We start from the raw sequence: 27,737 nt of genomic DNA on the forward strand, positions 1-27,737 counted from the left end.
ATTTTTTGTATAAAATAAACATAATCTACATATTTAGTCTTGTCCATTAGAGTGATCAAGTGTGTGTGTGCAGGGGGAGGGGTATTAAAAAAAACAGATGCCGTGGTGAGTGGTAGCTTTTGAAATTCATGCTGGTGAACTTCAGGCTAAAATACAAAAGTGCTTCATTTGCAAACATTAAGCATGAACCAGATGGAAAACAAAATCGAAATCACTGAGTATCAAGGCTTAGGCCTCGGGGCTTAAATGAGTTGCTATGGTGAATTTGCTATATTTTGCATTCTTGAAATTTTCCGTTGATTATTCATAAACGAGTCATATGTTAGGTGTAATTAGGAATGGTGTTGAATCAAGCGTCCTTGTAAAATCACATTCAAAATAACCCAGCAGATCTCTGCTGCCCTCTGCAGTACATATATATATACTGTTTTGATCTTTCTTTACATGTGGGTCAAAACTCACCTTGTTTCACTGAGATGGTCGAGACATAGCTTAACATTTGTAAAATGAAAAAGGTTTGTAATTACCAGGTGGGGCCAGGTCCTTCTTTCATCCAAGTTCCGATGCATTGATATGCATTTTTTGGGTTTTGGAGGTCGGTGGAGTAGAGCCAGACAAATGGCAAAAACTGAGGTACGGACATTGGGTCAGTACCGTCACTCTGGGTGAGAAGATTCAAAAAAGAACAAGTGTGAAAGGTTTGCTTAGGTAGATGCTACCAGGTACTTTGGCGGTCTTGCGTGTAAACAAAAACCAGTAAAAAGTACCTGTGAGCTACTTTCGGACTCTAAGGACCTATGTTCAGTCAGAAAACCGTGGACAGTCAAAGTCAAAGTCAGCTTTATTGTCAATTTCTCCACATGCCAAAGACACACAAAGAAACCGAAATTCCGTTCCCCCCTATCCCACGGTGACAAGACATGGCTCACAACAGACAAACAAGTAAACAAGTATAACAAAAGCGTGCTGAATAAATAATGAATAAATAACACAACAATAAATAAATAAGAGGAGCAGAAAAAAAAGGAGCAAGTGCGCGTACAGCAGACATTCCCGAAAATAGCGCAACAGTGCCGCACGCTACGCAGAAGGGGGTAGCGAGTTCAGGGCCCTAACAGCCTGGGGAAAGAAGCTGTTGGCAAGTCTGGTGGTGCGGGAGCGCAGGCTCCTGTACCTCTTCCCAGAGGGCAGAAGGTCAAACAAAGAGTGAGCCGGGTGACTCACATCTCTGGCAATCGAGGTTGCCTTGCGGGCGAGATGGGAGGTGTAAATGTCCTTCAGGGAGGGGAGCGAAGCACCAATAATCTTACCAGCCGTATTCACTATGCGCTGCAGGGCCTTCAAGTTCTGTTCAGTGCAGTTACCACCCCAGACAGCGATGCAACTGGTGAGGACGCTCTCAATGGTGCCACGGTACAATGTAGACAGGACTGCCTGAGGAGCACATGCACGCCTGAGCTTCCGCAGGAAGTACAGGCAGCGCTGAGCTTTCTTTGCCAGTGACGAGGTGTTTGCGGACCAGGAGAGGACAGATGTGAGTTTGATGAGTTATTACAATTTACACTGTCATGAAATGCATTCCCAGGTTTTGAAGTACCAAACAAACGAGCAGGAATGATGGCATCCACTTTTAGCAAAACTCGACAGCAGCAACAAAGTCAAAAAACACTTTATTGAAACAAAGTACTTTACAGAGCACGTTGGTGGCTGTCTAGTGACTCGCCAATCTCGCTTGTAAACAAAACAGCTGCTAGCTAGTTTCAGACGCAACCTGGTTCATGTTAGCGGTGGGCCTCAGGACATTTTCGACACTTGGGGCCACTGACACAATTTCGGTTTTGCCTCCAGACCAAGCAATAGTGCTGACTAAACCCAGTACCAAGTACTGATCTTGTACCCCTTATTTGGTAGCATTTTTTTTAACGATACATGGTACTGTTGTGTATTTTATCTCATGGCATTTCATAAAGATAAGTTGTACCATTATTGTAGACCTTCTCAGGTGGACCCTGATCCGTGAAGGACAGGTCAGTATCATTAGCCTCAATAATAACGTTGTCAGAAAAGAGGTAGGACCAAAAGTGTCCGCTGTGACGGTCCACGCCATCATGGCAGATGACAGAGGCCAGGCGGTACGTTTGCTTGGTCTTCTCATTCACGTTCATCTCTAGCAGCTCCGGCGAGTAGATGTGGTCGTGACTCACGTAGCCGTCGCCGACGATTCGGTTGACGAAAAAGGTCAAAATGTCCGAATGGGGCCAGAACTGCTTTTGCATAGTTTTGTGCCCGCACGCTTTGCACCGGCTCCGTCGCCCGCCCGTGGCGCGCTTCATCAAAGACAGCAACGTCTCGCCATTGCGCGGTCTGGGCAACGTGACGATGTTGCCCAGGTTGGAGATGGACGAGGTGGTGTGGTGGCAATGCGGACACCAGCTGACGTTGCGCACCTTGATACTTGTGCGGATCCCACACTGGTCGAACCACGACAACAGCGGCACCAGCAGATCTACGGAATCGTTGTTCTCGTACAACAAGAGCGCCGGGACGCAGTCGCAGAGCTCGGCCAGCGCCACGCAGAGCTCCGCCGACGTGAAGCTCACGCCCGGGTTCTCCAGGGCACTCAGATAGAGGCAAGCGAACGCCGGCATGTTCGCGAGCAACTTCACAAACTGAAGTATACGATTCGGTAGCTTTTTCCGCACCACGTTGAGGTTTAGCGTAGCTTGCAGCGTGGAGTTCATCCAGCAGTTGTTGTAGTAGTTTGCAAAGCGGCAGATCTTCTTGAGCGGGCTCTTTCTCTGGCGCGCCGTCCTTTCCATGGGCTCGTCCTCCAACGGGATCAGCCGTCCCGCTCGAACTGTTGGGTTTGGTAAAACGGCGGCATGTTTTAGAACAGCCCAGGGTTTAACCTTTGCGGGTGCGGTGTGTGTGGTTTTCGTACCAGAAGGTGGACCCCCCACGACAGTCCTCAGGGTTTTTGTGGCCACGGCTCCAAGGGCAAAACCCAAGAAAAGAAGCGGCATCTTGCTCAGGGAAAAGAAACCATACACTACCCAAACAAACCCAGGGGTCACCAGGGGGATTGATCCGGCTTTGTGACATCACAGGACTGCGGTCATTTTTCTGTTGTCTGACATCAGAAGCTCTGTGACACAGCCAGCCCAAAAAAGACCAAGCCCCCTTTGGGGTCCACCATGTCACCATGATAGCAGAATTCATCCTTGTACAGTTCCAGGTTTACCATGAGCAAATTTCCACAGCAAGACTTACAAAAGTCACGTTGGGTAAAACCAGCAAGAAGTACGCAGAGGGAAATTCTGAAAATGCCTCAGAAAGCACAAAACGTTTGAACTTTCATTGAGTGGCCCAGACTTAGTAGGAAGCGTAACTGAAAGTTTTCTCTCACTATTCAAGAACACTGCTTGTCCTGCCGGGACTAGAAAAATCTCACAAGTAATTGGCGCCACCTCAAAAGGCTTGAGCATTGGGGAAACAAATCAATTGAAAAAAAATATATGTATCATGCAATGTATGAGTTTATAAGACCTACTCTCGTGTAAATTGGATACAATAAATTATAGTATATACACCTTGCATTTAAACCAAATTAATACTCGACACTATTTTAATCAAAATGGAAAATAAATATATGGTATTGATTTTTTTTTTTAAATTATAAATGATAAATTAATAAATTATAAAAATTTCTCCGACAGATTTACATTGAATTAGGTTATCAAAACGGGATTTCCTTTGCAATAATAAAAGAGGCACGTCTCCTTTAAAAGGCCGGCTATGGGGGCGGGGGGAACGGGTTGAGGGGGGAACTCATCCGGGGAAGGAGGTAGAAAAACGCACCGGCATTTTTATTTTGAAAACGTCGGTAAAATGTTTCCCGTCATTTACCCCGTCATCCGTCATGATAGCGGCGGAGGTATGTAACTCCGACGGAAAGGAGTGACGCGATTGCTTCTTGTTGCAATGCGCTGCAGCGCTCAAGGTTACGGTGTCGCTGCATGGATAAGATGCAGCGCGGCTTGCTAGACATGCGCCGCCCCCGTTGCGGTGTCGAGGCTGCGTCCGGACAGAGGACGTGATAGTCGGATCGAAAAGAAAAGTGGAGGGGAGGGCGAGAGGGGGGGCGACCCGGTTCTCAAACAACATGGCCCGAGCTTTGCGGAGGCTCATTCATCTGCTGCTCTTCTGCCCTCTATCGAAAGGCCTGCAGGTACACCTGACCGTGCACCTCATTCACTATGTACGTGCGCTGTCACGTCCGATGAATCGATCAATCCGTCACTGCACCAAAGTCACTGCAGCAAGTTTCGGTTTTGCATGCCTCAACATCTCATGAATTTAAACATTTATAATCGCTAATAGTCACTGTTACAATGTGACATGTAGGCTATATTAAAAAAACAATTATAATTGAACAAAAATGCATTAAAATTGTATTTGAGATCAAAGTTAAAACTATGTCATTAGAAATTTCACTCTTAATATTCATACAAAAATAATTGTAAAATTCAAAATGGCAACAAATTCTGAAAATATAGCAATACGAGACAGTAAGAGTGTGTAGAATATTCTATCTTCTTACAAAACAAATCCCTCTGCCTTCCGTCAAGGTGAAGTACCTCCTCTTGGTTTGGTTGGGCGTTCTGGTGGCCAGTTGGGTGCTCTACATGCAGTACGCTTCCTACTCGGAGTTGTGCCGCGGACACGTCTGCCAGGCGGTCATCGTAAGTCCACAATAATACTAACTTGACTAAGTCGGTCGGGGAATCTCCCTAGGGCTGTAAAAATAGATACTAATTCCTTCCACCAGAGACCCAAAACACTTAGGTGGCCATGTCCTCGCTCACCCCTGTCTGTTTCCCGTGGCTGACTTCCTGTTTCCTGTGTCAGTGTGACCACTACAGCAGAGGCGTCATCTCCGGGTCATCCTGCAAGGCTCTGTGTGAACAGAAAACGCTGACGCTTGGCCACTGCATGTCCACCTCCTCAAAACATCAGGTACCGAAACCCTCCACCATCTACCGGGACAGGCAGAGCTAGTACTCGGGCTCCGTGCTTAAGTAGCAGTATGGACAGTCATCAAAAAAACATTCCGTGGTTCAGAAAGACATTTGAAATCATCGCCCTTGCAGGTGTACGCTGGCCATTGGAAGGAGAGGCCGGTGGTGATCAAGTGCGGTATCGAGGAGTCCGACGGCGGTCCCGATTCAGCGACCCGTCCGAAGAAGAGCCTGTTCGATAAACCCACACGTGGAACCTCCATGGATGAGTTTAAGGAGATGTTGCACCTCTTCCTCAAGGTGGATCGTCGTCCGTCCTGCCCCCGTTACGGCTCTGATGTTTCCTCCGGAGGCGGGAGAACAGCATAATGAACTTCTGGCGTCAGCCTGTCTTGCTGTTCTTCCGGCTTCTGTGGTTTCATTCTGGCCAGGGTGTGGTGAGATCATACCCGATAACACCTAACCCTAAATGATCTTCTGCAGGAAAATTTCGGGGAGCAGCCATCCTTGAGCGCCCTGGTGGACAGAATCATTTCACTGGCGGACATCAACCAGGATGGCAAACTGTCTCTGGCGGAGGCCAAGTCCATCTGGGCCCTCCTCCGTGTCAACGAGTTCCTCCTGATGGTGGCCCTCCAGGAGAAGGAGCACACCCCAAAACTGCTGGGCTTCTGCGGGGACCTCTATGTGACTGAGCCACTGGGCCACACCTCCCTCTACAAGGTGGAGGTGCCGCCCTACCTGCAGGCTCTGGTGCCGGGGGCTCTGGTATCAGGGCTGAACCACTGGCTGGCCCCGGCCTGGCCCCGACGGGCGCGCATCACTATCGGCCTGTTGGAATTTGTGGAGGAGGTCTTCCACGGGCCCTACGGCAGCTTCCTGATCTGCGACGCCAGCCCGCGTCACGTGGGCTACAACGCTAAGTACGACTGCAAGATAGCCGACTTGCGCGCCGTGGCCTCTGAGGCGGCGGTGCGGGCCCACCTGAAGGGACGGCGCTGCGAGACCAACGCCGACTGCACGTACGGCCGCGACTGCACGGCCACCTGCGACCGGCTGGCTAAGCGTTGCAACGCCGAAGTGGTCCAGCCCAACCTGGCCAAGGTATGCGCCCTGCTCCAGGATTTCCTGCTTTACGGGGCGCCGCCTGAACTGCAGGGGGACCTGGAGCGTCAGCTGCACACCTGTGTCACCCTCACCGGGCTGGCGAGTCAGATGGAGGTGCACCATTCGCTGGTACTCAACAACCTTAAGACCCTGCTGTGGAAGAAAATCTCCAACACGCAGTACTCCTGAACAACAATGCGCCCTCTGTTTGTTTGCAATTTGGGATCGTAGTAAACCAAGACTTGATACTTGTATCATCATTTAAGACTAAAGTAACCTGTAAATAGTGTCCAAAGGGAAAGTATTGCAAAACAAAATGGACAAATGCAACTCGCCCACTACCAGTTTTGTATTGTGGAACCTCTAAAACGTTCCGAACTGTTCGTGTGTCAAAGCACGTCTTGTAAATGAGAAACATCTCCCAGCATAACAGCACACAGAATTGACAATACTGAAGATATGATAAGCTTGTCGCAATTTACAGTTTAGCTGAACATAAAGCTTTTTCAGTTGTATGAATGGCTACACAGTTAACACATTTGATTGTTTTAACCCGAACTCACTTATGAGACAATGAATGGACAAAAAATGAGCTTTTATTTGTTTTACATTGTCATATTAACAGTTTTGTATACTAAATTATAATATTAAAATAATAATAAAATACTAATAATATTAAAATGACATGTTGTCTATTCAGATAAATGTTTTATAATATAACAAAAGTATTACCTTTGGAGATGATGATGCTCAAGCTCCTTTGCTCCGGATGAAAAAGCGGACATTGAATATTTAGAGGTTCCACTGCAAAATGAAAAATACATTGAAGAGTGAGCAGAGTTGGTGACAATCAGCTGTGATTAAAAACTTGACTTGATACTTTTCAGTGTTTATTTTTAAGTCCTCTGAGGGCCAACAAAGAAACGTTATCCATTTCAATGTCGCTGCATTCATTTTTTAAAAAGTGAAAAGATCAAAATATGCTGGAAATTGATTTTGGGATCTGCCCACACTGACAGTATTTCTTTAACGAGACATTGTTGATACAGATATTTTTGCAGTTTACTTAGCAGTGTTACTTCTGTATTGATTTGATGATGTTGCAATTACCTTTGTCTTTTTCCTGGTATCAATTTGAGCATTCCACACGGAGTGCAATACAGGCAAAGCTGATATATTTGCTGTATTGATATTCTGTAAAGGTTCTCCCAACACAACCACATGGAGTTGATGTAGGAGATTTCAAAATTATCATTGAATGCTTTATGAGAAAATAAGCTGACGTCGTAGCATCTGTGAAGATATAAGACAAAGTGTGGCAAAAAAAATGACATATAAAAGTGTGTATGAATGTGTGGCTCGGTTCCAAACCCAAAGTCCAATGAAGGATGACGTCGAGCAATCGTGAGTCACTTTTTTTATGCTTTTTGCCCCATAAAATGCACAAACAAAGGCATCGGAGCCCAAGTTGCGTCTCAATGGGCAGAGTAATAATATAAATTGCTGTGTACTTACTGTCTTCTCTGCTGGGCCCACAACACTGTCAACACAAGAAAACAAAATGTTTGTCTTTTTGTTTGTATTTAAAAATTGTTTGATTTCACATATTATGTTTTACTTTTATCAAGGGTAAAAAGTAATTTACAATGTTGCTGTCATTAAAGGTCAATTAAATATATTATTACTTTTGATTATAGTACCCTCTCATTACTAATTAAAATGAGTCAGAGTTTTTTTTTATATTTAAAAAGGTCATTCGATGTTAATATGAATAACTATCCCTAGCTAATTAAATCTGTACTGTTTTTAGAATTGGTAATCAAATTTCAAGGTGCTGCTTTATTGTGAATATTTTTATATTTTTCATCATAACTGGGGTGCATAAGCTTCCCTTTGTTGTATTACCGACTTGTATTCATTAAATAGGATTTGAATTTTAGTTATAATCCTTACGACAACTACTTGCGTTCGACTCGAACGACCTGACAAAATAGTTAAACTGTATTTAACTATTGGACTGTATTTCTTTACAGTTACATACTTTTAAGTCAAATAATCACATATTGGCACAAAAAGAAAACACTCCAAAAAATTAGTTTATATTTTAACTGGATAATAATGCTACTTTAGCACTAGCCTCATTAGCTCGAGAGATCAAAGGAAACACTACAAACTTGTATCAAAACATGTACAGTATAAGCACAAATGTAAGATAAACATTTCTGGATACTTATAGAGAAGTTTTTAAGAGAAAAGCGTGCGTGAAAACGTGATATTTGATATATTTTGAGGACTTCATGGCGACGTCTACCCACCTGTTGCTCGGCTTCCCTTGATGAGCTGTGATTGACAAGGGGAACGTGTGAAAAAACCCGCCTGCAGCTACGGCAACTCGGAGTGACCAAAGTTTCCGTAGTTTGCTTTTCAACTAAGGCAGGATTTCACTGCGTAATACACAGTACAGTTACGTATTTTTTATAAAAACAATGCTTATTTGTTATTGTAAGGCCTGAGCCATTAATAATTTATTTTCGTTTGACGTGCTGCTTCAAAGTGGTGCCATTTCTCTGCCTCCCTCTAGTGGATCACAATCACCAATGTCTATAAAAATAATCGGATTTTTTAAAATTAAATTAAAAAGACTAAATTCATTACTCATTAAATAAATTTAAAAAAGTTTAAACAGCCCTCCAGGGATCTATGAATAATCCAAAACAGATTTAAAAAAAAACAAGGCATGGATAATGAATTTATTTTTAATAATCAACACCATACATACAGTGAAAATAAAATGAGTGATGATTAGGGTCTTTTGTTTAATCCAAGATAAACAGGAGGGGGTCACGGGCCAGGTGAGTTGGGCACTGTCAGTCCATGGAGCAACTCCATCTGCTTCCTCTTGTCCTTTCCTCGCCGGATCGCCATCTTGAAGAGGCGGCAGTAAAGCTCCATGGCGACGGGCGTGTCGTCGTTTCCGGGTACCGGGTAAGTGACAAGGCAGGGGTTGCAGTTGGAGTCCACCACACCTACCGTGGGGATGTTCATCTTGGCAGCATCACGCAGGCCCACGTGCGAGCGGAACACGCTGCTAAGTGTGCTCAGGAAGATGAGGAGGTCGGGCAAGCGTACACCGGTCCCGTACTGCACGTGGGCGTTGGTGAGCAGACCGCCCTGCCAATAGCGCGTGTGGGCATATTCGCCGCACTCGCGTGCCGTGCTCTCCACCAGCTGGCCGAACTGGCGGCGGCGGTTGACGAAGAGGATCACGCCGCCGCGGTACGCCACGTGCGCCGTAAAGTTGAGGGCCAGGCGCAGGTGTTCCACCGTCTGGTCCAAGTCCAGAATGTCCTGCTCCAAGCGGCAGCCATACAGGTAAGGGACCATGAGCCTGCGAGAATGCAATTCACCATATGTTGGTATGCATTATTTTTTAAGATGATAAAATATAACTTTTTGCAAATGATTGTGCAGAACCATTGACATGACTTCACCTGTGTCTGCATCCTTTTTTGTGGCCAAGGTGCACTCTGGCATCAAACAAGTCTTTGATTGTGAAAAGTTCCGAGACACGGAAAAAATCTGGTTTCTCTAGGGGAAGCTTCATAATATCGTCTGCAATAATATTAAAAACAACTTTGTTTATATAGAGTACACAAACATTGAGGGTTGTAAAAAAAATACAAAAACAATAGATATATTAATATAATTCCACTTGCCAGTAATGTCAGTTTACACAAACCTTCACAGTACTACTAAATATATACAAATAGATATTATGTACTATATAAATATTACAACTCGTGATATTAGTCATCAAAGGCTTACCCGAGACTTGGTCGCTTTGAGGTTGTAATTTGATGGACGCTGCAGTGGAATAATTGCAATTATGATGACGTAAAAGCCTCCATAGCCCTGAAATAAAATATTTTTGCAAATTAGGCATCGTAGTAATTGACAGCGTTATGACACAAGTGACGCTGTCTACCGAGCAATCCGACACACGGATTTACCATTATTTTTCGACCAACCAAGCAAATTTGCACGCACACAAAAGTTAAAAATAGTGATGCATGTTAAAAGTTTAAATAAATACCATACCTCTCGTTAATGTACAAGCAGCCATGCTTGATAGTAGCACGGAAGGTCAGCGCAGTGCGCATGCGTCCTTTTGCGTTCTTCTTCTTGTATGGCAACCTTTGATAGTTGGCTCACTGTTGCCTCCCGCAGGTTTTTGTCCAACATTGCACCTCGTTGTTTTTTTTTTTAAAGCGTTCTTAAATCGTTCTAACAATTCAATAAATAACTTAACCATTGTAAAACTTTTTTTAATCAACTTTTATGTCATAGTGCCCAGGGAACCATATTCACCCAAAAGCAGAATATTAACTGTCTATCAATACAAATGGATTCTTAGATTAATTGAAAATAAAGTATTACTTTTGTTCTATCTGGATATTAGCCCCCAAACATATCAGAAAAATGTGTAATATTCTAATAATACAATAACGTGCAATAAGGTATACATTAGTCTGAAAAATGTCAAGACACAAGCATTGACCACATCATATAACAGTAACAAATGTAAACAAGAGACACCTCAAACAATTGAAAGGCAACACACAACAACGTTAACGGAGGGAAGAGAAAACTTTTGTCCCCCACTAGTCAACAAATGTGCAACAGTGACATTCATCTAGAAATGAAACCAACCATTTCTTCAACATGTTTAACAGGTACAACACGTTCCGCTTTCTCGTCCATCTACCTATAAAAAGATGACATGATTTGGACCAATGAAAAACACACATACGCATACACACATGACCTACCTGTGCACCGGAATAAACTGTAACCTTCTTTTGACGTTCGGCATCTTGCATGTCTGCAAATAGGTGAGGAGGTTTCAAGATAGACTTTATCAGGTACAAAGAAATTTGCTTTTTTTTTTTAGATTTGTGGTGGAGCTTTTGTTGCAATGTCACAACAGAAGGATAAAAAAAGGATACCTCGTTCTTGAATCTATTGCGGAACATGATACTGCGTTCTTCCGAGCAAAGCGCGATGCACGGCCGAATGACGATGCCGGGGTCCAGGGTGTACGACAAGGACCTGCATGGGCGAGTCACAGCACGTCAAAGCGACCCGTCCCTTCCCACCCCAGAACAGAAAACCAATTTGTTGCTGAGATTGCGCTTTCTTTATTACACAGATAAAAGACACAGCATTAAAACTGAACACAAAGGATACTGAAAATTGGAGAAAAAGAGTTCATACAAAATATTTACAAGACTGGCAATGCACAGCATGTTCAGTATTTCTCTTTTTAATAAACAAAAATAAATAGCCTTGTTTTTGTTTTTTGCTGGGGACAAAAGTCAGAAAGACGAAAAATGACAGTGGAGAGGACTGCAATGAGTCCTTTGAAGAACAGAGTGCTGAAAAAGGCGAATTGAAATCATGCCACGGACAAAGTGGCTTAAGAAGCAAAACGTGGATGCAAGAGTTCGCGAATCTTGGCTGGCTGGCGGCTACAAAGAAGCACAAGTTTTTGCAAAATGCAATGCGCACAACTGACAGTTTGTGAAGCACGTTTTGGGAGAGTCAAAGAGGGCCAAAGTTTGTTAAAAAAAAACATCAGATATGTCAAGAAATCGGTCGTCCGTATGGAAACGAGTCGACAGTTGATTAATCGTGTCTTGAAGTGACAAAGAAAATGTCTGACAAGAAAACGTGGGCATGTTGGTAGAACGTGAATGCATGCGGTTAGCATGAAAAAAAGGAGAAACTCAAAAGTAGCAGAAATCCCAAGAAATTGCCAATTGCGTGGAACTGATGTCGATTAATCGTGTCTTGGAGTGACAAACAAAAAAAAAAAGCTGACATGAACAATTTTGCAGTTTTAAAAGCAAAGGTTGTGAAGAGTCAAATATGTCATAAAAATCGTGTGGAATCCACATAAAGCCAACTGTCAAACCAAAAAAAAAAAAGACAAGAAAGACGGGTACGTCCTAGCACGTGAATAATTTTGCGGTTGTCTAAAATAAACAATTGTTGGTCGTAAATACCGAAAGTCGGGTATATTGAAAGGTTACAAATCTGCGGTTAATGCTGCTACAAAGGCACCGTTGATTTAATGTCAAGTCTCCCCGAGCTTTTTTTTTTCCCACTCGAGTCGATATGTATTCCCTTGCCTTTCAAACATCGGTCGACTGCTACAAAAGTCTTGGGTCAAAACTTAGCAGTGTTGTCACTGAGTGGTGTCTGGTCTTGTGACAAAATGGCCGCCACTTGAACTGGATCAAAATGTCTGTGTGTGGGGGGGTTAATATTAAGAAAATTTGGGCAGCCTTTTAATTGACAATTGGTGTTCTTTGACCGTGTGACTAACAGAGCTAATGGTGACCCAAGACTTTTGTCCTAAACTCAGCGTAAACAAGACAATGTTGCACATTTATTTTTTTTCCCCCAAGAAACTGGTGAAATGTATTCAAAAGCATCTCGTCAAGCGGTCGCAATAACATGATTATATTTCAAAATAAATTCGATCCATTTGGAGATTCTCTGGCGCCATTTATTTATTTATTTTTTGCATGACCAAAATGTGGCCGTATTGCTTTTGGTAATCTCATGGCACAAAACACACACCGTTGTTGTCATCGGCAAACTTCCCCCAGAGTCCTGGGTGGTAAAACTTAAATAATGCAAATCAAGAACACAGATGACGACGCCGTGTGGGACTAAAAAAGATACTTACAAAGTGCTCTGCTTCTTCTCTGGAGTCTCACCTTCTGACTCATCTATAAACTTCTCATCAGCTCCCTCTAGTGGAAGGGCTCTGCTCTGGTCTGCCCTGGCCTCTCCCTCATCGCTCTGCCTGCTCTGCACCTGGACGTGGTTGGTCCGACCCGACTCCAGCTCGACAAACACGCTCTTGTCGCGCGGCACGTGCACCGTACTGGCCGCGCCCGGACGTTGCCCGGCCGAACCGTCGGCGGCGAAGGGCTTTGAGGCGCCGCTCGTCACGGGGGCCCTCGGGGTTCTGTCTGTGGACCACGAACGTTTGGCCGAGGACCAGAGAGAGGCCGGCGTGGGGGGCTTGAGTTCGCTGGGCTTCCCTAAAGACGCCGGTGACGGACTGGCTCTCGTTGCGGACGTGCTAATGTGAAATGACGTTCGGTTGAAATTTTTGGGGTCGACGATGGGGAGTCCGAAGCTCTGGCGCCACTTGATGGACTGATCCAGAGCCGAGACCTTTTCGGTTTGTCCGTCGTCGACCCTCGCGGGTGTCACTGGCTTTTGCTCAGCTCGGCCCGACCACGGCGAAGTTCTGGGGTTGCAGGACCACTGCGGGGTGACCGCAAGGACCGCCGGGCTGTCTGGAGCGGAGGGCGCGGCTTTGTCTTGAGGCGGAGCCGACGTATTGACGCTTTGTGTCGGAATTTCAGCCAGCTGATCATCCTGTTCGAGGTCACGTGGCAGCGGGGCGCAATCCGCGGTGCCGTTCCTGGGCGCCTCCGCGTCGTCGTTTGTTCTTTCTGAGACCTTCTCGGCCTTCTCTGCGAGGAACTTTCGAATTTCCTGCTCGATGCTGTCGTCGCTATCTACCGAGCTGCTATCTTCTTTTATCTGCAGAGCAGTCGTGGGCGGATGACCTCGGACGTCATTCTCGCCGCGGCTCGTCTGTCGCTTAATGATTGGCGACGCATTTGGCAAAGCGGTCCTCTTTGGTGAATCACTTTTCCTTTTGTGGCCCTTTTTCAAAACGGTAAGCTTGGCTAAATGATCCACTTTTGCCTTTTTGGCGGCGGCTCGCGATTGTTCGGCTTTTTCCGTCGGGCGTTTTCTGGAATCGCGCTCTGACCTGCTCATCTTCTTGGACTTCTTCTTGGTCTTGAGAAGGGCTTTGATGGCCGTATCGAGATCCTCGTCGCTGTCGAGCGAGCTGCTCTTGTCTCCGCTTTTCTCCGTCGATCTCTCCAAGGCCTCCGGTGGGCTTTGTGCCTTCAGAGGATTGGTCGATGAACCTATGGAGGACGCGCTGGAGCTTTTGTCGTCTTTGGATTTGCGCCTCTTTGTTAAGGACAACCTCTGGGATTTCTTTTGTGTGACTTCTTGCGTCGTCGACGGTTCTTCGGGTGGACGTTGGAGCATTTGCGCCTTCTGCTCGAGAAACTTCATAATCTCTTGCTCGATCCCATCTTCGCTGTCGACCGAGCTTCCGTCGCTTTCCTGCTTCGGAGTTGTGGATAGTGGCGCGGGGATGGCGAGGGCGCAGCCACTTGGGCCCATGTCCAGATGGGACGCGAAGGCTTCCGGCATGACCGTTTTGGAGATGTCCAGTATCGCTTCGGCGCACATCAGCTCGGCCGTGGTATTGGCTTTGGGAAGGACCGGAACCGGCCGCTCCGTAAAGTTTTCGGTTCTCAACAGATGAAAACCGTTACCTTCACTTCTCTGGCTGACATTGAGCGAGTCATCCAAGAGAATCGGAAACGGCGGCTGCACCCAATTTGCTGTCTTCTCCGCTGGTTTATTTTTCCTTTTGAGTTTGCCAAGGCCTGCGCTTCCGGAGGCATTGGGCGCTAGCTTGTCTTGAGATTTGGGGACGTTCTTATCGCGGAGTTGTTCGAGTTGATAGCTGCGAATGGCCTCCTCGATGCCGTCGTCGCTGGAGGAGTCGGATTCTTCCACGGAGGCGAGCGGTTTGAAAGCGTCCCCCCTGGTCTGCTGCTCAGTCCTCTCCAGCTGATACCTCTGGATGGCCTCCTCGATGCCGTCGTCGCTGGAGTCGTCGGAAGCGTCTTCCACTTTGATGTTCCGTACCACACTGTTTGACTTGTTGGTCATCTGATCTCGTATCATGATGCGAGCCAACTCGGAGTTCCCGACGGCGGCCTCGTGAAGCGAGGCCTTGTGTTTAATGTACTTCTTAACGGGCGCTGTTGCCTGTGTGGCTTGGATGACACTTTTGGAAAGGTGGCTTCTCATTAAGGAAAAGGCCTGGCCTTCCGACTTCATTTCAGGAACGGTTTGCCTGGACGATGGGACAAAAGGTTCGGCCTTGCGTTTGTGGCCATCCTTTTCCTTCAGGTATTCAAGGATGGCCTCCTCGATTCCTTTGTCCACGGAGTCGTCGCTATCGCTGCTCTGGTCACCGTCCTTGAACGTTACATCGGTTGAACAGTTTTTTGTTTTGGCAACCACGAGGGAGTCCACCGCCGCCTTACAGGCCTGGGGAGGCCCGTCCTGCCCCTGAAGCACATTGCCCTCCACCTGGTCGCTCATATCGAGTGAGGACTGACTGCTCCTCAGGCTCTCAATGATCATCTGGACCTTGTTTGCGATAGGAGAACCCCCGGTGGACAACTCCGTGTCCGAGTCATTGAAGCAGACGGGAATGCTAAAGCCTACGGGGCGTCCGCATGCTCTCCACTCGGTGTGAGGCGCCGCGACAGTGGGCACGTTCATTAAGTACATTCTACTCGAGTGAGGGGAGATTGTGGACCATTGGGAGTGCAGCTTCCTCCTTCTGGTGTCACATTGTTCAATCTGAGGAGAAAACAAAGACAAGAAGCAATTGAGCCAAAATGTGGACATGTACAGAGGGTCTTCAGTTTACCACAGAGTCCTGTATCGTCCTTTATCTCTTTATATATATTGCGAAACATAGATATTATAAAACTGTGCATTGTTGACAATATCATATTGCAAATAACACTGAGGAATTGACATTACATAATCTAATTTGAGCAGTGTCGGGCAAAATAACATGTTGCCATCTTATTAAATATATTTTTTAGCTATGGAAAGGCGTTTGCTAATTTTTTTGCTCATGTAAATCCTGGTTTAACTATCGTTAATCGCTATTGTTTAGTAAGAATGTTCTGGAATTTCAGGGACGTAAAATACGGATGCACCTGTCACCACCAGTATTTAACTTTTTTAATTGAAATTCAACAAAGTAGTCAAACATAGCTTAAAGCAGAGCTAAATGTTCCTCCATTACATGCCCCCAGACGACATGCAGTGGATGCTAATATGGAAGTCGGCGAGTTTCATCCACCCAGCAGCCGGCCGGGGGCGGCCGATGTTGCAGCACCGCGACCGGGGCATGCAAAGCACATTCAAGTCGTCAGAAAGACAAACACCACAAGATTCAAACTTTCACTCCTTCTTCGGTGACAAATGAATGGCAAAAAAGGCAAAACTGGCAGAGAGAGGGCCCGAGTTTGAAGCATTTTCATGACCGGCTTCTACCCCGCAGAGCGGCCGGAAACCAACTGCACCAAGCGGCTATGACTCGCCCGAGGAGCCCAACGAGTTGACGTGGAAAAGCGTGTGAAAAACGAGAAGAAATCTCCCCGTTTTTACACAAAACGTGAAAGAAAGTTAAACAGGCGACGTATGAACGGCGTCTTATGGCGCTGCATGTCCACCACCCCGGATGTTTTGCCACGGAGCAACCCTCGAGCACCTCGTCATACTCTAGCGGCGTCGAGGGCTCGACTGCTCGGCGAGGGGCAGCTACGAGACGCCGCGCAGCTACCATGTTTCTCGGCGCGGACTGCGGTTGTCAACCAGTGACAAAAAGCCTAGTCAATGTCGTTAAAACACATGTTATTCGACTTTACGGTGGGGTACGCGAATCCGGCGCCGAAGGTGGTGATGGTGGGGGAAGGACGACGGCGAGTCGAAAGGCGGGAGCGGGGCCTCCCGGCTGCCGCAGCCCCGGCATTTTCTCCGGCTGAGAAAGCCTTTGTACTGACACCCCCAGGATCGGCTAGCATGCCACGTTTGGAAAACTAAAAAAAAGACCGCACAGAGGCGAAAACGAAAACTTACCGGATGACAATGAAGCAAATGCTTAGAGTACGCATCCGAACTCACGGGTGCAGAACACCGCGGGGGTGATGTTTCAAGTGGCCGTCTTTCGAGCTCGAGTACCGGCCGTGTGGCTCTCGATGTCGCGCCCTCCACCGACTGGCGGGCGGACAAGCCCCCTTAAAGGCGGCTGCCGCCTGGCTGCAGCCGAAAAGACCTCTTTCAAATATGGCCAGTTTTTTCCACCACCATTCGGGTGTTGGCTGCTATTTAATATTTGAATAACTCAATTTAAAATACTAAACAATGTATTATATCTTGTAATATATGTAAATTAAGTTTTGACATGGCATGGAAAGGTTTTATCTTCAAGCAGGCTTGTATTTTAGATCACTACTTGGTACAGGTGTACCTAAGAGCACCTATTTACCTGAATAAAAAGTTTATACCTACCTAAAATAATGGGACAAACATATCCCAAATCGATTTTTATTGCATAATGAAGTTAGATGTTGTTCAACTTGTTACACACTCTGTCTCTCGCTTGCATGAATCACAAATGTCAAAAAAAGGTTAAGCAAATTATCTGAGGCTGGAATTGTTTTGGAGGCTTGCTCAAATGATCATCCTCCAGGATGGAGTTTAGCTCAAAATTGCATATTTGCAATGCATGCCAACGTCAGGGGAATTACATGCACCTAATATTTATTGATTTATATATTTTGTTTGTACAATACTTACTGGATATTAGTATTTGTGCTGTGCAAGGGAAATATTTTGTCAATCAGTTTAATTCGCATGCAAAAGGTGGATACCAAATTAAAGATGTGGCATCCCAATTATTGCCTTCAAATACCATCGGGAAGTAGACCCACAGTTACTTTGGACCATCTGGAATGAGTTTGAATGAAGCACAACTCCCGAAAGAGTTATATATACGCTTAAATATTTATAATTAGACAGTTATATTAATAGAAACATTATTAGAGCTCTGTGACAGCATGACGCGAACTGGAGAAAACGTCCGCAGGCAAACTACGGGAGTCGTGACGGTATTAACGAGGATCTCTGAATGCAACACTGCCCCCTCCTCACACGCACGCGCACGCGCAAACAGACGGCTCCTGGACTGGAAGCGGCTGCTCGGCGATCAGCTGCACTGCTGCTGCTCCTCCTCATAGTGGCGCGGTGTTGGGTCGGAGCCGGGGAGTGAGGGCCTCCACTGACGGATCGAACCTTTCGGTACCCGTCCCGTTTAGTGTCAACAGCGGGTGTCACGTATGGAACTTGATGCATTTAATTGTTAGCGCTAGCTAGCGTTGCTACATAACCCGAGATGTCTCGGTGGTCGGCACTGAGCTGAGCCTCCCCTCCCTCCCCACCTCACAAAAAAATTGAATTGCAACCGCTCCGGAGTAGACAGCAATGCAGGAGACGTTACGGTCCGCTGGTGTCGGATTACTGGACGTGTTGATGTTACGGCTGCACCCGGCCCTGCAGCGTCGAGCATCATGAGCGACTGCCATGGCGGTACGGTGCAGCGACTTGATGTTGAACAGTGCGGGGAAGAGGACGAGTGTTTGGTGCCCCTCTCCCCGGTACTGCTTGATGCTTCAGGGGTTCCCGTCCTCCCAGTACCCGCCCCAGAATGCCGGACTCCGGGGACGGAGGAGATGAAGATCGGGGAGAATCTTAACCAACGAGGGCGTGAGCAACATCGGGTCACCGTCAGAGCCATCGGGAAAGTGGTAGGGGACAAGTGGGAGGCAAACGGGAACTATTCGACTGGCATCCACGCCCAGGAGGATGGAGACAAACACGGCAAGAAGAGGAAGCTGGTGACAGTGGACACTTCTAAAGCCAAAACCTCCCTGGAGGGAGTCAAGATCAGCATCAGGATGCTCAAGTGGAAGGAGGTTTGTACAATCAAGTGGAAATTTGACATTTTGAACTGAAAAGATTCATTTAGAGAAATAGTTCTAGCATGAGAGGTGTTGACACCTTGGGGATTACTTGCAACCCGATTGCGCCTGCTTGTTAAATATTCACGAAGCCGCTAATTGAGTCCGATCGGCCATTGTGATTGTGACCGTGCAATGGACCCAAGTTACCTATCGCTGCTCCCTTCCAACTCAAGTCCATCTGCAGGATTGTGCAAACACTGGCAGGACCGTCCTGGTGTCATCTGATTCTTGGGCCATATGGCACTCTCTCCAACAGTGGAAATGATAAGCTTGACTTTAATCCAATCGTCTAAGTCCTCTTTCAGGCAACTGTGAATGAGCCAAATTGTTGGCATGACGACAGCAGCGGCAACGCCTTTTATGGTCACGGAGGTAGTTTGTTAAGGCCACGCTGAAAAACAAATGTTCAATCGTTAATTCTAAACTTATGTTTATATATAAATGGCACAGTGACGCAGTTCCGCCTTGAATCACTCAAGCCGTGAGTGAAACGGCACTTGACATTTTTCCATCCATTTTCCCCCCACCTCCGCCTCCCTTCCTCTTGCATGCTGACTCACTAATGGGATGCTCCTCTATAATTCCATCTGGGATCATCCTCATGCTCAAGTCCAGTTGGCTCGTGCCAAGCAGGACGACACCGCCAAGTGCACGATATCTAATAAGTGCTTGTCGTGCCAGGAAGCGCACAATTGGCGGCGATGTCAAATCAATATAAAATGGCCGACTACTACTCATGTCACAGCAAAGGTTCTCTTTTGTAGATTTTCCTGCAACCTTTCATGCTCAACATGAACGGACACTTGGTTGCTACTGCTACATGATTGTGTCCAAAACTTTCTTTTTGATTCCCCCCAAATAATCCTAAACTGAGTCTTATGGCACCTTTTGTATCGTGTCACTTTCACAGCTCAATGCAAGCTTATCCTTGCAAGAGAACAAACTCGGGCACTAATCCTGCCGCTCTGGTGTGGACGCAAGTTATGCGCTTGACTGTCCTAATTAACCCCCAATGCCTACTTGCAGATTCCCAGCGGAAGACGAGCTCCATGTGACATCTACTGGCACGGCGTCTCCTTCCACGACAGTGAGAACATCATGTCGGGCCAGGTGAACAAGTTCCCAGGTACTGAAAGGACTTTCTTTTGCCCTGTGACGGAATGCGTGTCCGTCCTAACCCTGTCTGCGCCACAGGAATGCTGGAAATGTCACGCAAGATCAACCTGAGTCGAGCCGTGCGCATTATGGAGGAGCTCTTCCCCGTGGAGTACGACTTCTACCCGCGCTCCTGGATCCTGCCCGACGAGTACCAGCAGTTCTCCGCGCAGGTGAGCGCCAAAGGCACTTCTATCGGTGTCGTGCTGGATTTCATTTGGGTTTTTTTGTTCTCCGCGGTCAGCTTCGCATGGTGAAGGAGTGCGACGACACCTTCAACCCCACCTTCATCGTCAAACCCGACAGCGGCTCTCAAGGCGAAGGCATCTACCTCATCCGCGACCCGGCCGAGCTGAAGCCGGCGCCGGCCATAGCGGCGGGCGCGCAGGCCCGGCAGGCCGTGGTGCAGGAGTACATCGGCAAGCCGCTGCTGGTGGACAAGCTCAAGTTCGACATCCGCCTCTACGTGCTGCTCAAGTCGCTGGAGCCGCTGGAGATTTACATCGCCAAGGAGGGCCTGACGCGCTTCTGCACCGAGCCCTACCAGGTGTGCCGCCTTCCCTTCTTATAAATTTGCCCAAAAAGTTTTGTAATTGCGTATTGATGCCACAAGATGGCAGCAAAGCGCTTCAAACATACTCAACGCCATTCTTTCAGCATGCCCACAATTCTACTTGAATGCTGTTCAGTCATTCAATGGTTTGGACTCATCAATAATATTACGAGAAGGACCGCCAACAAAAAAAAAGCATGAAAGCTAAAGTGCCCCCGCCTGCTCACGCTCACCTGAAAGGACGCCTCGCTGTTGTGCACCAGGAGCCGAGCCAGAAGAACCTGGGCCAGGTCTTCATGCACCTGACCAACTACTCGCTCAACGTGCACAGCGGCAACTTTGTGCACTCGGAAAGCCAGAGCACGGGCAGCAAGCGCACGCTGAGCAGTGTGCTACGGCGGCTGGCCGCTAAGGGCGTGGACGTCAAGAGGGTCTGGTCGGACATCATCGCCCTGGTCATCAAGACCGTCGTCGCCGTGGTGCCTCAGCTCAAAGTTTACTACCAGGCCGACATCCCGCCCGGGAAGCCCGGGCCCTCCTGCTTCCAGGTGAACCATTCGCATTGCTGCAAAAATACAAACTCAAGTCAAAAAATGGCTGCAGAAAAGCCCGCTAGACCGCAACTGCGACTAAGCACCAGTAGGCGGCAGTGTTGTTCCGCCAAAAAGTCTCCCTCTCAGACGTTCTCAAAAAGTCAATTGACTTGACTTGGTTAATTTTAAATGCAACGTTAAAAATGCAAAAAATACCAACCACACTCTGATGTTGCCAGATCTTAGGTTTCGATATCCTCCTGATGAAGAACCTGAAGCCCATCCTTCTGGAGGTCAACGCCAACCCCAGTATGCGCATCGAGCACGAGCAGGAGGTACGCGAGGCGCGCCCCTCGTCCTCCCCGGCCGGCTCTTCGTCACATCCCGTGTTTGTGTTGCAGGTGTCGCCGGGAGTGTTTGAATGCGTTCCCAGTCCGGTGGACGAGGAGGTCAAAGTGGCCGTCATCAGGGACACGCTGCGCCTGATGGACCCCCGACTCAAGAGGGCGTCCTCGTACGTAGACACATTTTTTTCCCTCTCAAAATGACATTCTTTAAAAAATGCACAAAACCTCCCAAAATGCATTCTTATTAAATGTTTTGCGGGATCTGAATTGTTCTTTGTACATGTGCTGCGAAGATGGCGGTCGGCGGGCGGGGAGGAGGCGGCGGGCGACGGCCAAGTCAGGAAGCATCCCGACGGTGTGCCGTCGCCGTGCCTGAAGCAGGTGTACCCCAAGTACAGCCGGCAGTTCAACTACCTGCGCCTGGTGGAGCGCATCGCCGCCCTCTTTGTCCGCTTCCTTGGCGTGAAAGGGAACATGCGCCTCGGACCCACCGCCTTCAGAACCTTCATCAGGTGCAGCATTTTTCATCTATATTTTTTCTTTAATAAATAACCAAACATAAATGGTGCCCTTATGTGTCCTGCAGGAACTGTAAACTAAGTAGCAGCAACTTCACCATGGCATCGGTTGACATCCTCTATATTGACATCGCGCGGCGCTGGTCCGGATCTTTGCCCGACTCTCGGGAAGCAGGTAAAGAGAAGGACGCGTAATGTTAACGTATATCGCAAAGCATAAGTGATGGACATATCGTGCACTCTTTGTTTTCCAGGCATGGGCTTGCCGGCTTTTGTGGAGGCCTTCTTGTATCTGGCGGCCCGCAGGTTCAAGACGCAGACACCTCGACAGCAAGCGGCGTCCCTCCTGGATATGTGCGAGGCCCAGCTGGAGTCGCCCACGTCGGGCCCCGAAGAGCGCCGCTCGTTGAGTTGCGGTCGGGCGGCGTCCCGTGGCGGTGCGGGGGCGCCCAAGCCCCACCTCCAGCAACCTGGGCAGGCCCCGCCCTCACCCGCGGCCGCACCTCCGGCGCGCCGAGCCTCAAGCCAGGACTGCCGCAGAGCCAAGGTTCGCTCGCGAGAGGCACGCGTGGAAAACTGACGTTGCTCGCCCTTGCCTTTGCCCGGGGGCCGCATGCCAGACGGGGCAGCTTACATTAAGAATATTATTTCTCTATTTTTTCATTGAGTTTATTAAATAATTTTTGAATTGGTGTAAATACAAAGAAAACAATGAACATTTAACGAATTTGTGTTAGGAGGCGAAACCGGCTGCAGCCATTTGTTAGAAAAAAGGACGTACGTCTGAAAGCCAAATGTGGCCCTCGAGCGCAAACGTTTGCCCTGCGCTCTCTAATACGGTCACCTCTGATTTTGCACAAAGACACATTTGCACACAAATGTATGCATGCGTCTATAAAAATAAAAACAAAAAAAATGGTGGGAAAAATATTGGACAGTAGCTAGAGCTTATTGAGCTAACTTTTTATTTGAATGCCAAGATATTTCAAAGTGGGCAGCTGTTGGATTTGTTTGTCGTGGAAATTAAGTAGATACCACTAACAGAGAATAAACTTTGACCAAATAAAGATTTGTATGCACGGCAAGCTTTGTTTTGTAGCCCTTCCTTTTGAATAAGAAAAAAAAAAGTGCCATTTTAAAATATATTGTGTTGCTTTTTTTGAGGCAAAGAGGGGGCACAACTGGTTCTTGATATAGCTAAATAAAACTTTAATAATAGGTCTTGTTGCAAATGTACATACGTTGCACGGCCACATTTGGACAACACAAGGTTCTCTGTACATTATTGTTTTGTCACGTTTTGCCGCCAAAAAGTAAAATGACAACCCCCCCCCCAAAAAATAAAAAAAAAAAGCCTAATAAAGAACAAATTTCAACAAATACTTTCAACATACTTACAAAACGTATTTTCTACAGGTTCATAGAAAACATACAACATATTTTGCTGTATTTATAGCTGATTCATCTTCGAGCTTCTCCTGACTGTAAACTTGGCTGTGTTAACTTAGCGTAGCCTAGCCTAGCTATTTTCAAATAAAAAGAGGCGTGTCTTTCATCTATGAAAGCAGCATCTAAGACAGCATTGCGACTTTTGGACTTTTTTTTTTTTTTTAAATTATTATTTGAATGAGAGACTGTGCAACTTTTTGGCCACCAAGCAAAGAATGCAAATGTTTGGCACACCAAAATGTGCATTTAAAAAAAGAAAAAGATTTGAATGGTAGCAATATCTACAGTTAATAAGAATGACTTAGATAATGCAATAGTTGTTGATCACTCATTCCTAAATATTTTTGATATATTAGGCAAATAAAAAAATAAAAAAAAAGTCCTGAGGAGAGCAAGTGGAATTAGGTGGTTTGAAAATATCTATTTCATAGTAATATGTTTTATATTCACCTATTAAGCTCTGGCACCAAAAATATTTAAAAAAATATTTTGTTTAGGAGTTTTAAAAATATTTCCCCTACTCGGGCATTACAGTCATGTTGTCTACGTAGAAAAAGATAAAATAAAAAGAAATGGTCTTGAACGAGGATCTTAAAGTTTTTGCGAAATCTCATAATGCTGAACTGATGTTTAAAAAAAAAACAAGGTGGTGTAAAAAGCTGCATAGTCTCTTAGCTCGCTATTTTGATGTTTTACAAATAACAACCGTAGTCCTAGCGCTCCCTTTTCTTTAGTTAACACATAAAAAAAACAAAGCTTACATTAGCCACTTAACGTAAAAGTGCATAGACCTCTGAGCCATGAGAAAGCCACGATTGTGCTCGCCAATCTCAATCTCAAGAATGTGACCCCCCCCCCCCCCCCAGCCTCCCACTTACACACACAAAAAAGGGCCCGTCTTGTTTTGGCTAACGATAGCAGCACACTGCTCGCGGTGCTCGTTTGTATTTACAACACCCAGGATGACCGTACAGCAGAGATTGAGCGCGAGATTAAAAAAAAAAATTACTGTCAAAATTAATATCAACGTTTTTTTTGTTTTTACACTTTCACGCTGCGGTCAATTATCCAATTTCACTCATTTGGTTGGACACATGTTTCAGGTCAAACCCGGAAAGAAAATTCAACAAAACCACTTCACATTTTTGATTTTCTACTCATGTCAAGGATAAAACTGGGTATGAGGAGCTAAAAGTTTACAGTAAGGTTTGGAGGTTTGGTGGTACGGTTTTAAGGGTAATCAGGCCATATTCAACAAAGCGCCATTTTTGCAGCGGAAAATATCAGACGGATAAGAAACGGTCCGTTCCTCGGTGGCCTGGCCAGTCCAGTGTATAGCACATCCGTCCGTCATCGCAACATCCAGCTGCTGCAAGAAAACCTGCGCGCTCTCGTCAGTCATATTTTTCGACGCATAAAAATAAAACTCCTAAATACAAGTCTGCTTTTTACCTTTGACATTATCAAATATAGCCGCCCGCACATGTGTGTGTGTGTGTGTGTGTGTGTAGTCCAGAAGCCCCCCAAAAAAGAAATGCATACATCTATATTAAATTGCATCAATATAGTATCACATAAATCTCATTTACTTACATCTTACATATACGTTTGTACAAGCTCTATCCTTTACAAATCCACAGAATATAATTGTGCCTTTTTTTTTTTTTCCTCCTCCTCGGTTCTTTAAAGTTTTTGCAGAAATCGGGAGCTGTGGAATAAAGTTGCCATCCTTAGCTTTAAGGCGTTGCATGTACCAAGCTTTCACAAAGTGCACTGCCAGTTCAGTCCGTGTGGCTGAGAGGTCATTTTTAGCTCCCGGTCGGTTCTTTACAAACTTGAAGCTAACACGCTAGCCAAGCGACTGGAGTGTTAAGTAGTCGTCGAAGGAAAAAAAAAAAAAAAAAAAAAAAAAAAAAGACGTAGTGGTTCGTCCCCCCGGTCGTCAAATTGTCTTTTTGTACGTACACATTCAGACGGGTATGTACAAGCTGCGACCATCCGGGGAACCTTGACCCTTCCAAGTCCGCCTCGTGCGGGGTCCGGATCGTCCCTTCCCGTAGGTGTGAAGAAAACGTTTCTCTCGTAGGTCCCGGTTTGAGTTTGTTTGGGCGTCTAACAGTTGCTGCTGTTGCGGAACTCACCGTTCTCGGTGATCTGCAGCTTGGTGGGGTTGGTGGGCGAGATGCCGTTGCGCGACTGCGTGCTGTAGCGCTCCTTCAGTTGCGTCAGGGCGCTCATCAGACGAGCGTTGGTCGCGTCCAGAGATGCGATGCGCTTCTCCTAGGCGGAGACACCAAAAAAAAAAAAAAGCTAGAATCTAACCAGGAATCCAAATCAAGACTTTCTGAATGTGAAATTGCAGCATAGCAACTGTCGCTACCTGTGCGTCAATTATCTTCTGTTTGGAGTCCACCACCGCCTGCATGTCCGAGTGATCTTTCTTCAGCTCCTCCTCCACCGACATCAACCTGGACGAAAGGCACGTTAAGACGGCGGAGGGAAAACGGCGCTCGCCGACTCTCCCGTTCTGCCCACCTGCTGATGATGCCCTTCATCTGAAGGTCCTTGTCGTCCTGCTGCCGGCGCAGACGCTCCTCGGACTCCTCCAGCCGGGCTTGGTACTCCATCAGGACTTTCTGGGCCTGCTCGTCCTGACCCTTGAGACGGGCCTCGTACTCCTCCAGCTTCTGCACGGAGGCCCGCAGCTTCTCCTGCAGCAGCGCGATCTCCTGCTGGTACTGCCACATCGGAAAGCAAAATACTTGTTGGGGGTTCTCAAACGTTGAAGGTCCAGGAACCGATCCGAAGCAGTTTGTGGCGCAAAGATGGTGCGTTTTTTTTTTTTTTTTTTTGCTGTGGCTGACAAAAATGCAGACGCACACACAAGCTGCTTTGCAAATGTACACAAAAGACACACACACAAACACACTTTGTTCACTCGTGCCAAGAAACCGTTGTATTGCGTTTCCTCAAATCGTGGCTCATTATTTTATATACATCCAGAAATATCATCTATTTTTCATAAATTAAAAAATACTTGGGAATTTTTGTTTTTAGAGGAAGGTGGTGGTGGTGGTGGTGGTGGGGGTCATTGAGGGTGGAGGGAAGGTGGAAAGGAGGTAGGGCAGGTTACCTTCTGCACCTGCGTCAGATCCTCTCTGTGCCTCAGTGAGTCGTGCTCCGTGGTCTCATGGTCTAAATACTGCACATTCATATTCAAAAGCCACGCTGCCGTGCGGTCCAACGCACTGGGGTTCACGGGGGAGGGGGCCTAGTGGGAACCAACACACACACACACACACATGAGCGGAGTGCACGTGAGGGCTGGGAGGTGGATTTGGGGTGAGGGGGGTCGCAAACAAAAGCACAGGAACAACATAAAGAAGCTCCTAATGAACATCTGGAAGACAAAAAGCGGGTGGAATGGACACAATTTGGCAACAGTGGACGTGGGAACGCAGCGGGCCCCCGTTCTGGCTCGGGATACGTTGCAACATCTTTTTGCTATCTAAAACTCCGACTCAGATAGAAATACGAAAACACTCATTGCAACGTCACTCACTCAGTCACTCACACACACACACGCACAGACGAATACCAAGCCAGCTGTTAGCTCCCCTCATGCGAGGCGCGTCACCTTGTGTGCACGTGAGCGAGACCCGTTAGAGCATGCAAATGAGATGAGCAGAGGTCTCCGCCCACTTTTAGGAAACATCTTCATTTCAGTTATCCACCGACTTCATGACCAGCGTACCTGTTTGTGATGCGCCCTCTGCTTGGTCTCAGGACTGTCCCCCTTGGACGAGGACGACTGTTGGCGCAGACGGGCGCCGCCGCCCATGGGCCAATCCGGCGACGAGGTCATGATGCCGCCGCCCGAGCCGGGCCGGGCGTAGGGGCCGCTGTTGAGCAGACTGGGCGGCGTGCGGCCCCGCGTCACGTTCTGGGGGGGCGGTGGTTGGTCTATCCGTCGCTGGGGCCCGGCGCTGTTCTGCCGGGGGACGGCGGGCTGGTGCTGAGCCTCCGTGAGGGACAGCTGTCGGCGCGTGAACTCGCCCGAGCGTCTGGCGTATTCGTCGCCACTGCTCCCGCCGCCGTGATTCAGGAAGGGGAGTTTCCCGCCGGGCGGGCCGTCCTCATTGTTGCTGTGGGAGCTGACCGAGCTGTGGCACTCGGAGCCCGAGTCGGTAAGACCCCGAGGGGACACCGGAAGGCAGGTGGCCATCTGGTACGAACAAATGTGAAGATGATAATCAAGACGTAAGGAGACCG

General features: G+C 47.2%; 6 protein-coding genes across 28 annotated transcripts in view; 2 read left to right on the forward strand and 4 right to left on the reverse strand.

Moving 5' to 3' along the window:
• Positions 1 to 8,631, reverse strand: part of LOC125979306 (uncharacterized) — an 89,367-nt gene extending 80,736 nt beyond the window's left edge. For 7 of the 11 annotated variants that reach the window (XR_011087964.1, XR_011087965.1, XR_011087966.1 and 4 more), the window contains exons 1-6: positions 8,441 to 8,503; positions 7,641 to 7,665; positions 7,236 to 7,418; positions 6,858 to 6,929; positions 768 to 1,491; positions 528 to 661 (exon numbers count right to left, since the gene is read on the reverse strand). Coding sequence is in view for 3 of the 11 variants with exons in the window: in XM_049737418.2 (XP_049593375.1) it covers positions 1,953 to 2,857; positions 2,942 to 3,023 (987 nt within the window). In the remaining 8 variants the exon portion in view is untranslated. Of the gene's footprint in view, positions 1 to 527; positions 662 to 767; positions 1,492 to 1,653; positions 2,858 to 2,941; positions 3,251 to 6,857; positions 6,930 to 7,235; positions 7,419 to 7,640; positions 7,666 to 8,440 lie in introns of those variants that run through there. The other 4 variants (XR_007485282.2, XM_049737420.1, XM_049737419.2 and 1 more) reach the window with 4 other exon arrangements.
• dipk1b (divergent protein kinase domain 1B) lies at positions 4,087 to 7,814 on the forward strand. Its single transcript, XM_049737374.1, has 5 exons — positions 4,087 to 4,228; positions 4,629 to 4,742; positions 4,909 to 5,016; positions 5,151 to 5,318; positions 5,502 to 7,814. Exons 1-5 carry the CDS (start codon positions 4,163 to 4,165, stop codon positions 6,312 to 6,314), a joined length of 1,269 nt encoding a protein of 422 aa, XP_049593331.1. The 5' UTR covers positions 4,087 to 4,162; the 3' UTR covers positions 6,315 to 7,814.
• Positions 8,632 to 8,861: 230 nt separating the features above from the next.
• mrps2 (mitochondrial ribosomal protein S2) lies at positions 8,862 to 10,393 on the reverse strand. Its single transcript, XM_049737437.1, has 4 exons — positions 10,224 to 10,393; positions 9,951 to 10,037; positions 9,617 to 9,737; positions 8,862 to 9,513 (listed from the first exon to the last, which is right to left on the reverse strand). The coding sequence occupies exons 1-4, from the start codon at positions 10,246 to 10,248 to the stop codon at positions 8,967 to 8,969; spliced, it is 780 nt and encodes a 259-aa protein (XP_049593394.1). The 5' UTR covers positions 10,249 to 10,393; the 3' UTR covers positions 8,862 to 8,966.
• Positions 10,394 to 10,434: 41 nt separating this feature from the next.
• ppp1r26 (protein phosphatase 1, regulatory subunit 26) lies at positions 10,435 to 17,160 on the reverse strand. The gene is made up of 5 exons (XM_049737311.2): positions 16,968 to 17,160; positions 12,880 to 15,674; positions 11,132 to 11,234; positions 10,951 to 11,007; positions 10,435 to 10,886 (listed from the first exon to the last, which is right to left on the reverse strand). The coding sequence occupies exons 2-4, from the start codon at positions 15,600 to 15,602 to the stop codon at positions 10,951 to 10,953; spliced, it is 2,883 nt and encodes a 960-aa protein (XP_049593268.1). The 5' UTR covers positions 15,603 to 15,674; positions 16,968 to 17,160; the 3' UTR covers positions 10,435 to 10,886.
• An 884-nt stretch (positions 17,161 to 18,044) lies between these two features.
• ttll11 (tubulin tyrosine ligase-like family, member 11) lies at positions 18,045 to 23,101 on the forward strand. The gene is made up of 10 exons (XM_049737322.2): positions 18,045 to 18,862; positions 19,937 to 20,036; positions 20,105 to 20,238; positions 20,310 to 20,612; positions 20,882 to 21,166; positions 21,391 to 21,486; positions 21,553 to 21,665; positions 21,792 to 22,010; positions 22,085 to 22,191; positions 22,271 to 23,101. The coding sequence occupies exons 1-10, from the start codon at positions 18,458 to 18,460 to the stop codon at positions 22,594 to 22,596; spliced, it is 2,088 nt and encodes a 695-aa protein (XP_049593279.1). The 5' UTR covers positions 18,045 to 18,457; the 3' UTR covers positions 22,597 to 23,101.
• A 100-nt stretch (positions 23,102 to 23,201) lies between these two features.
• Positions 23,202 to 27,737, reverse strand: part of LOC125979266 (disabled homolog 2-interacting protein) — a 38,725-nt gene continuing 34,189 nt past the window's right edge. For 12 of the 13 annotated variants that reach the window (XM_049737288.2, XM_049737286.2, XM_049737293.2 and 9 more), the window contains 5 exons: positions 27,220 to 27,690; positions 26,599 to 26,736; positions 26,001 to 26,203; positions 25,846 to 25,933; positions 23,202 to 25,745 (listed from right to left, as the gene is read on the reverse strand). In XM_049737288.2, coding sequence (XP_049593245.1) covers positions 25,578 to 25,745; positions 25,846 to 25,933; positions 26,001 to 26,203; positions 26,599 to 26,736; positions 27,220 to 27,690 — 1,068 coding nt within the window. In that variant the 3' untranslated portion in view covers positions 23,202 to 25,577. The remainder of the gene's footprint in view (positions 25,746 to 25,845; positions 25,934 to 26,000; positions 26,204 to 26,598; positions 26,737 to 27,219; positions 27,691 to 27,737) is intronic. The other variant, XM_049737289.2, reaches the window with a different exon arrangement.

The sequence above is a fragment of the Syngnathus scovelli genome, chromosome 13 (assembly GCF_024217435.2).
Source record: "Syngnathus scovelli strain Florida chromosome 13, RoL_Ssco_1.2, whole genome shotgun sequence".
NCBI lineage: Eukaryota > Metazoa > Chordata > Actinopteri > Syngnathiformes > Syngnathidae > Syngnathus > Syngnathus scovelli.

Bases quoted from the DNA above. Each gene is read 5' to 3' on its own strand.
- dipk1b (XM_049737374.1), top strand. From the start codon at position 4,163: ATGGCCCGAGCTTTGCGGAGGCTCATTCATCTGCTGCTCTTCTGCCCT. The intron at 5,017-5,150 runs GTACCGAAACCC...TCGCCCTTGCAG, and splicing joins CCACCTCCTCAAAACATCAG to GTGTACGCTGGCCATTGGAA. The intron at 5,319-5,501 runs GTGGATCGTCGT...GATCTTCTGCAG, and splicing joins TGTTGCACCTCTTCCTCAAG to GAAAATTTCGGGGAGCAGCC.
- mrps2 (XM_049737437.1), bottom strand. From the start codon at position 10,248: ATGGCTGCTTGTACATTAACGAGAG. The intron at 9,738-9,950 runs GTAAGCCTTTGA...ATATTATTGCAG, and splicing joins TCAAAGCGACCAAGTCTCGG to ACGATATTATGAAGCTTCCC. The intron at 9,514-9,616 runs GTGAAGTCATGT...GCATTCTCGCAG, and splicing joins AAAAAAGGATGCAGACACAG to GCTCATGGTCCCTTACCTGT.
- ppp1r26 (XM_049737311.2), bottom strand. From the start codon at position 15,602: ATGTACTTAATGAACGTGCCCACTGTCGCGGCGCCTCACACCGAGTGG. The intron at 11,235-12,879 runs GTAAGTATCTTT...TCGCCCATGCAG, and splicing joins GAGAAGAAGCAGAGCACTTT to GTCCTTGTCGTACACCCTGG. The intron at 11,008-11,131 runs GTATCCTTTTTT...ACCTATTTGCAG, and splicing joins GCAATAGATTCAAGAACGAG to ACATGCAAGATGCCGAACGT.
- ttll11 (XM_049737322.2), top strand. From the start codon at position 18,458: ATGAGCGACTGCCATGGCGGTACGGTGCAGCGACTTGATGTTGAACAG. The intron at 20,613-20,881 runs GTGTGCCGCCTT...GTTGTGCACCAG, and splicing joins TCTGCACCGAGCCCTACCAG to GAGCCGAGCCAGAAGAACCT. The intron at 21,167-21,390 runs GTGAACCATTCG...TGATGTTGCCAG, and splicing joins CCGGGCCCTCCTGCTTCCAG to ATCTTAGGTTTCGATATCCT.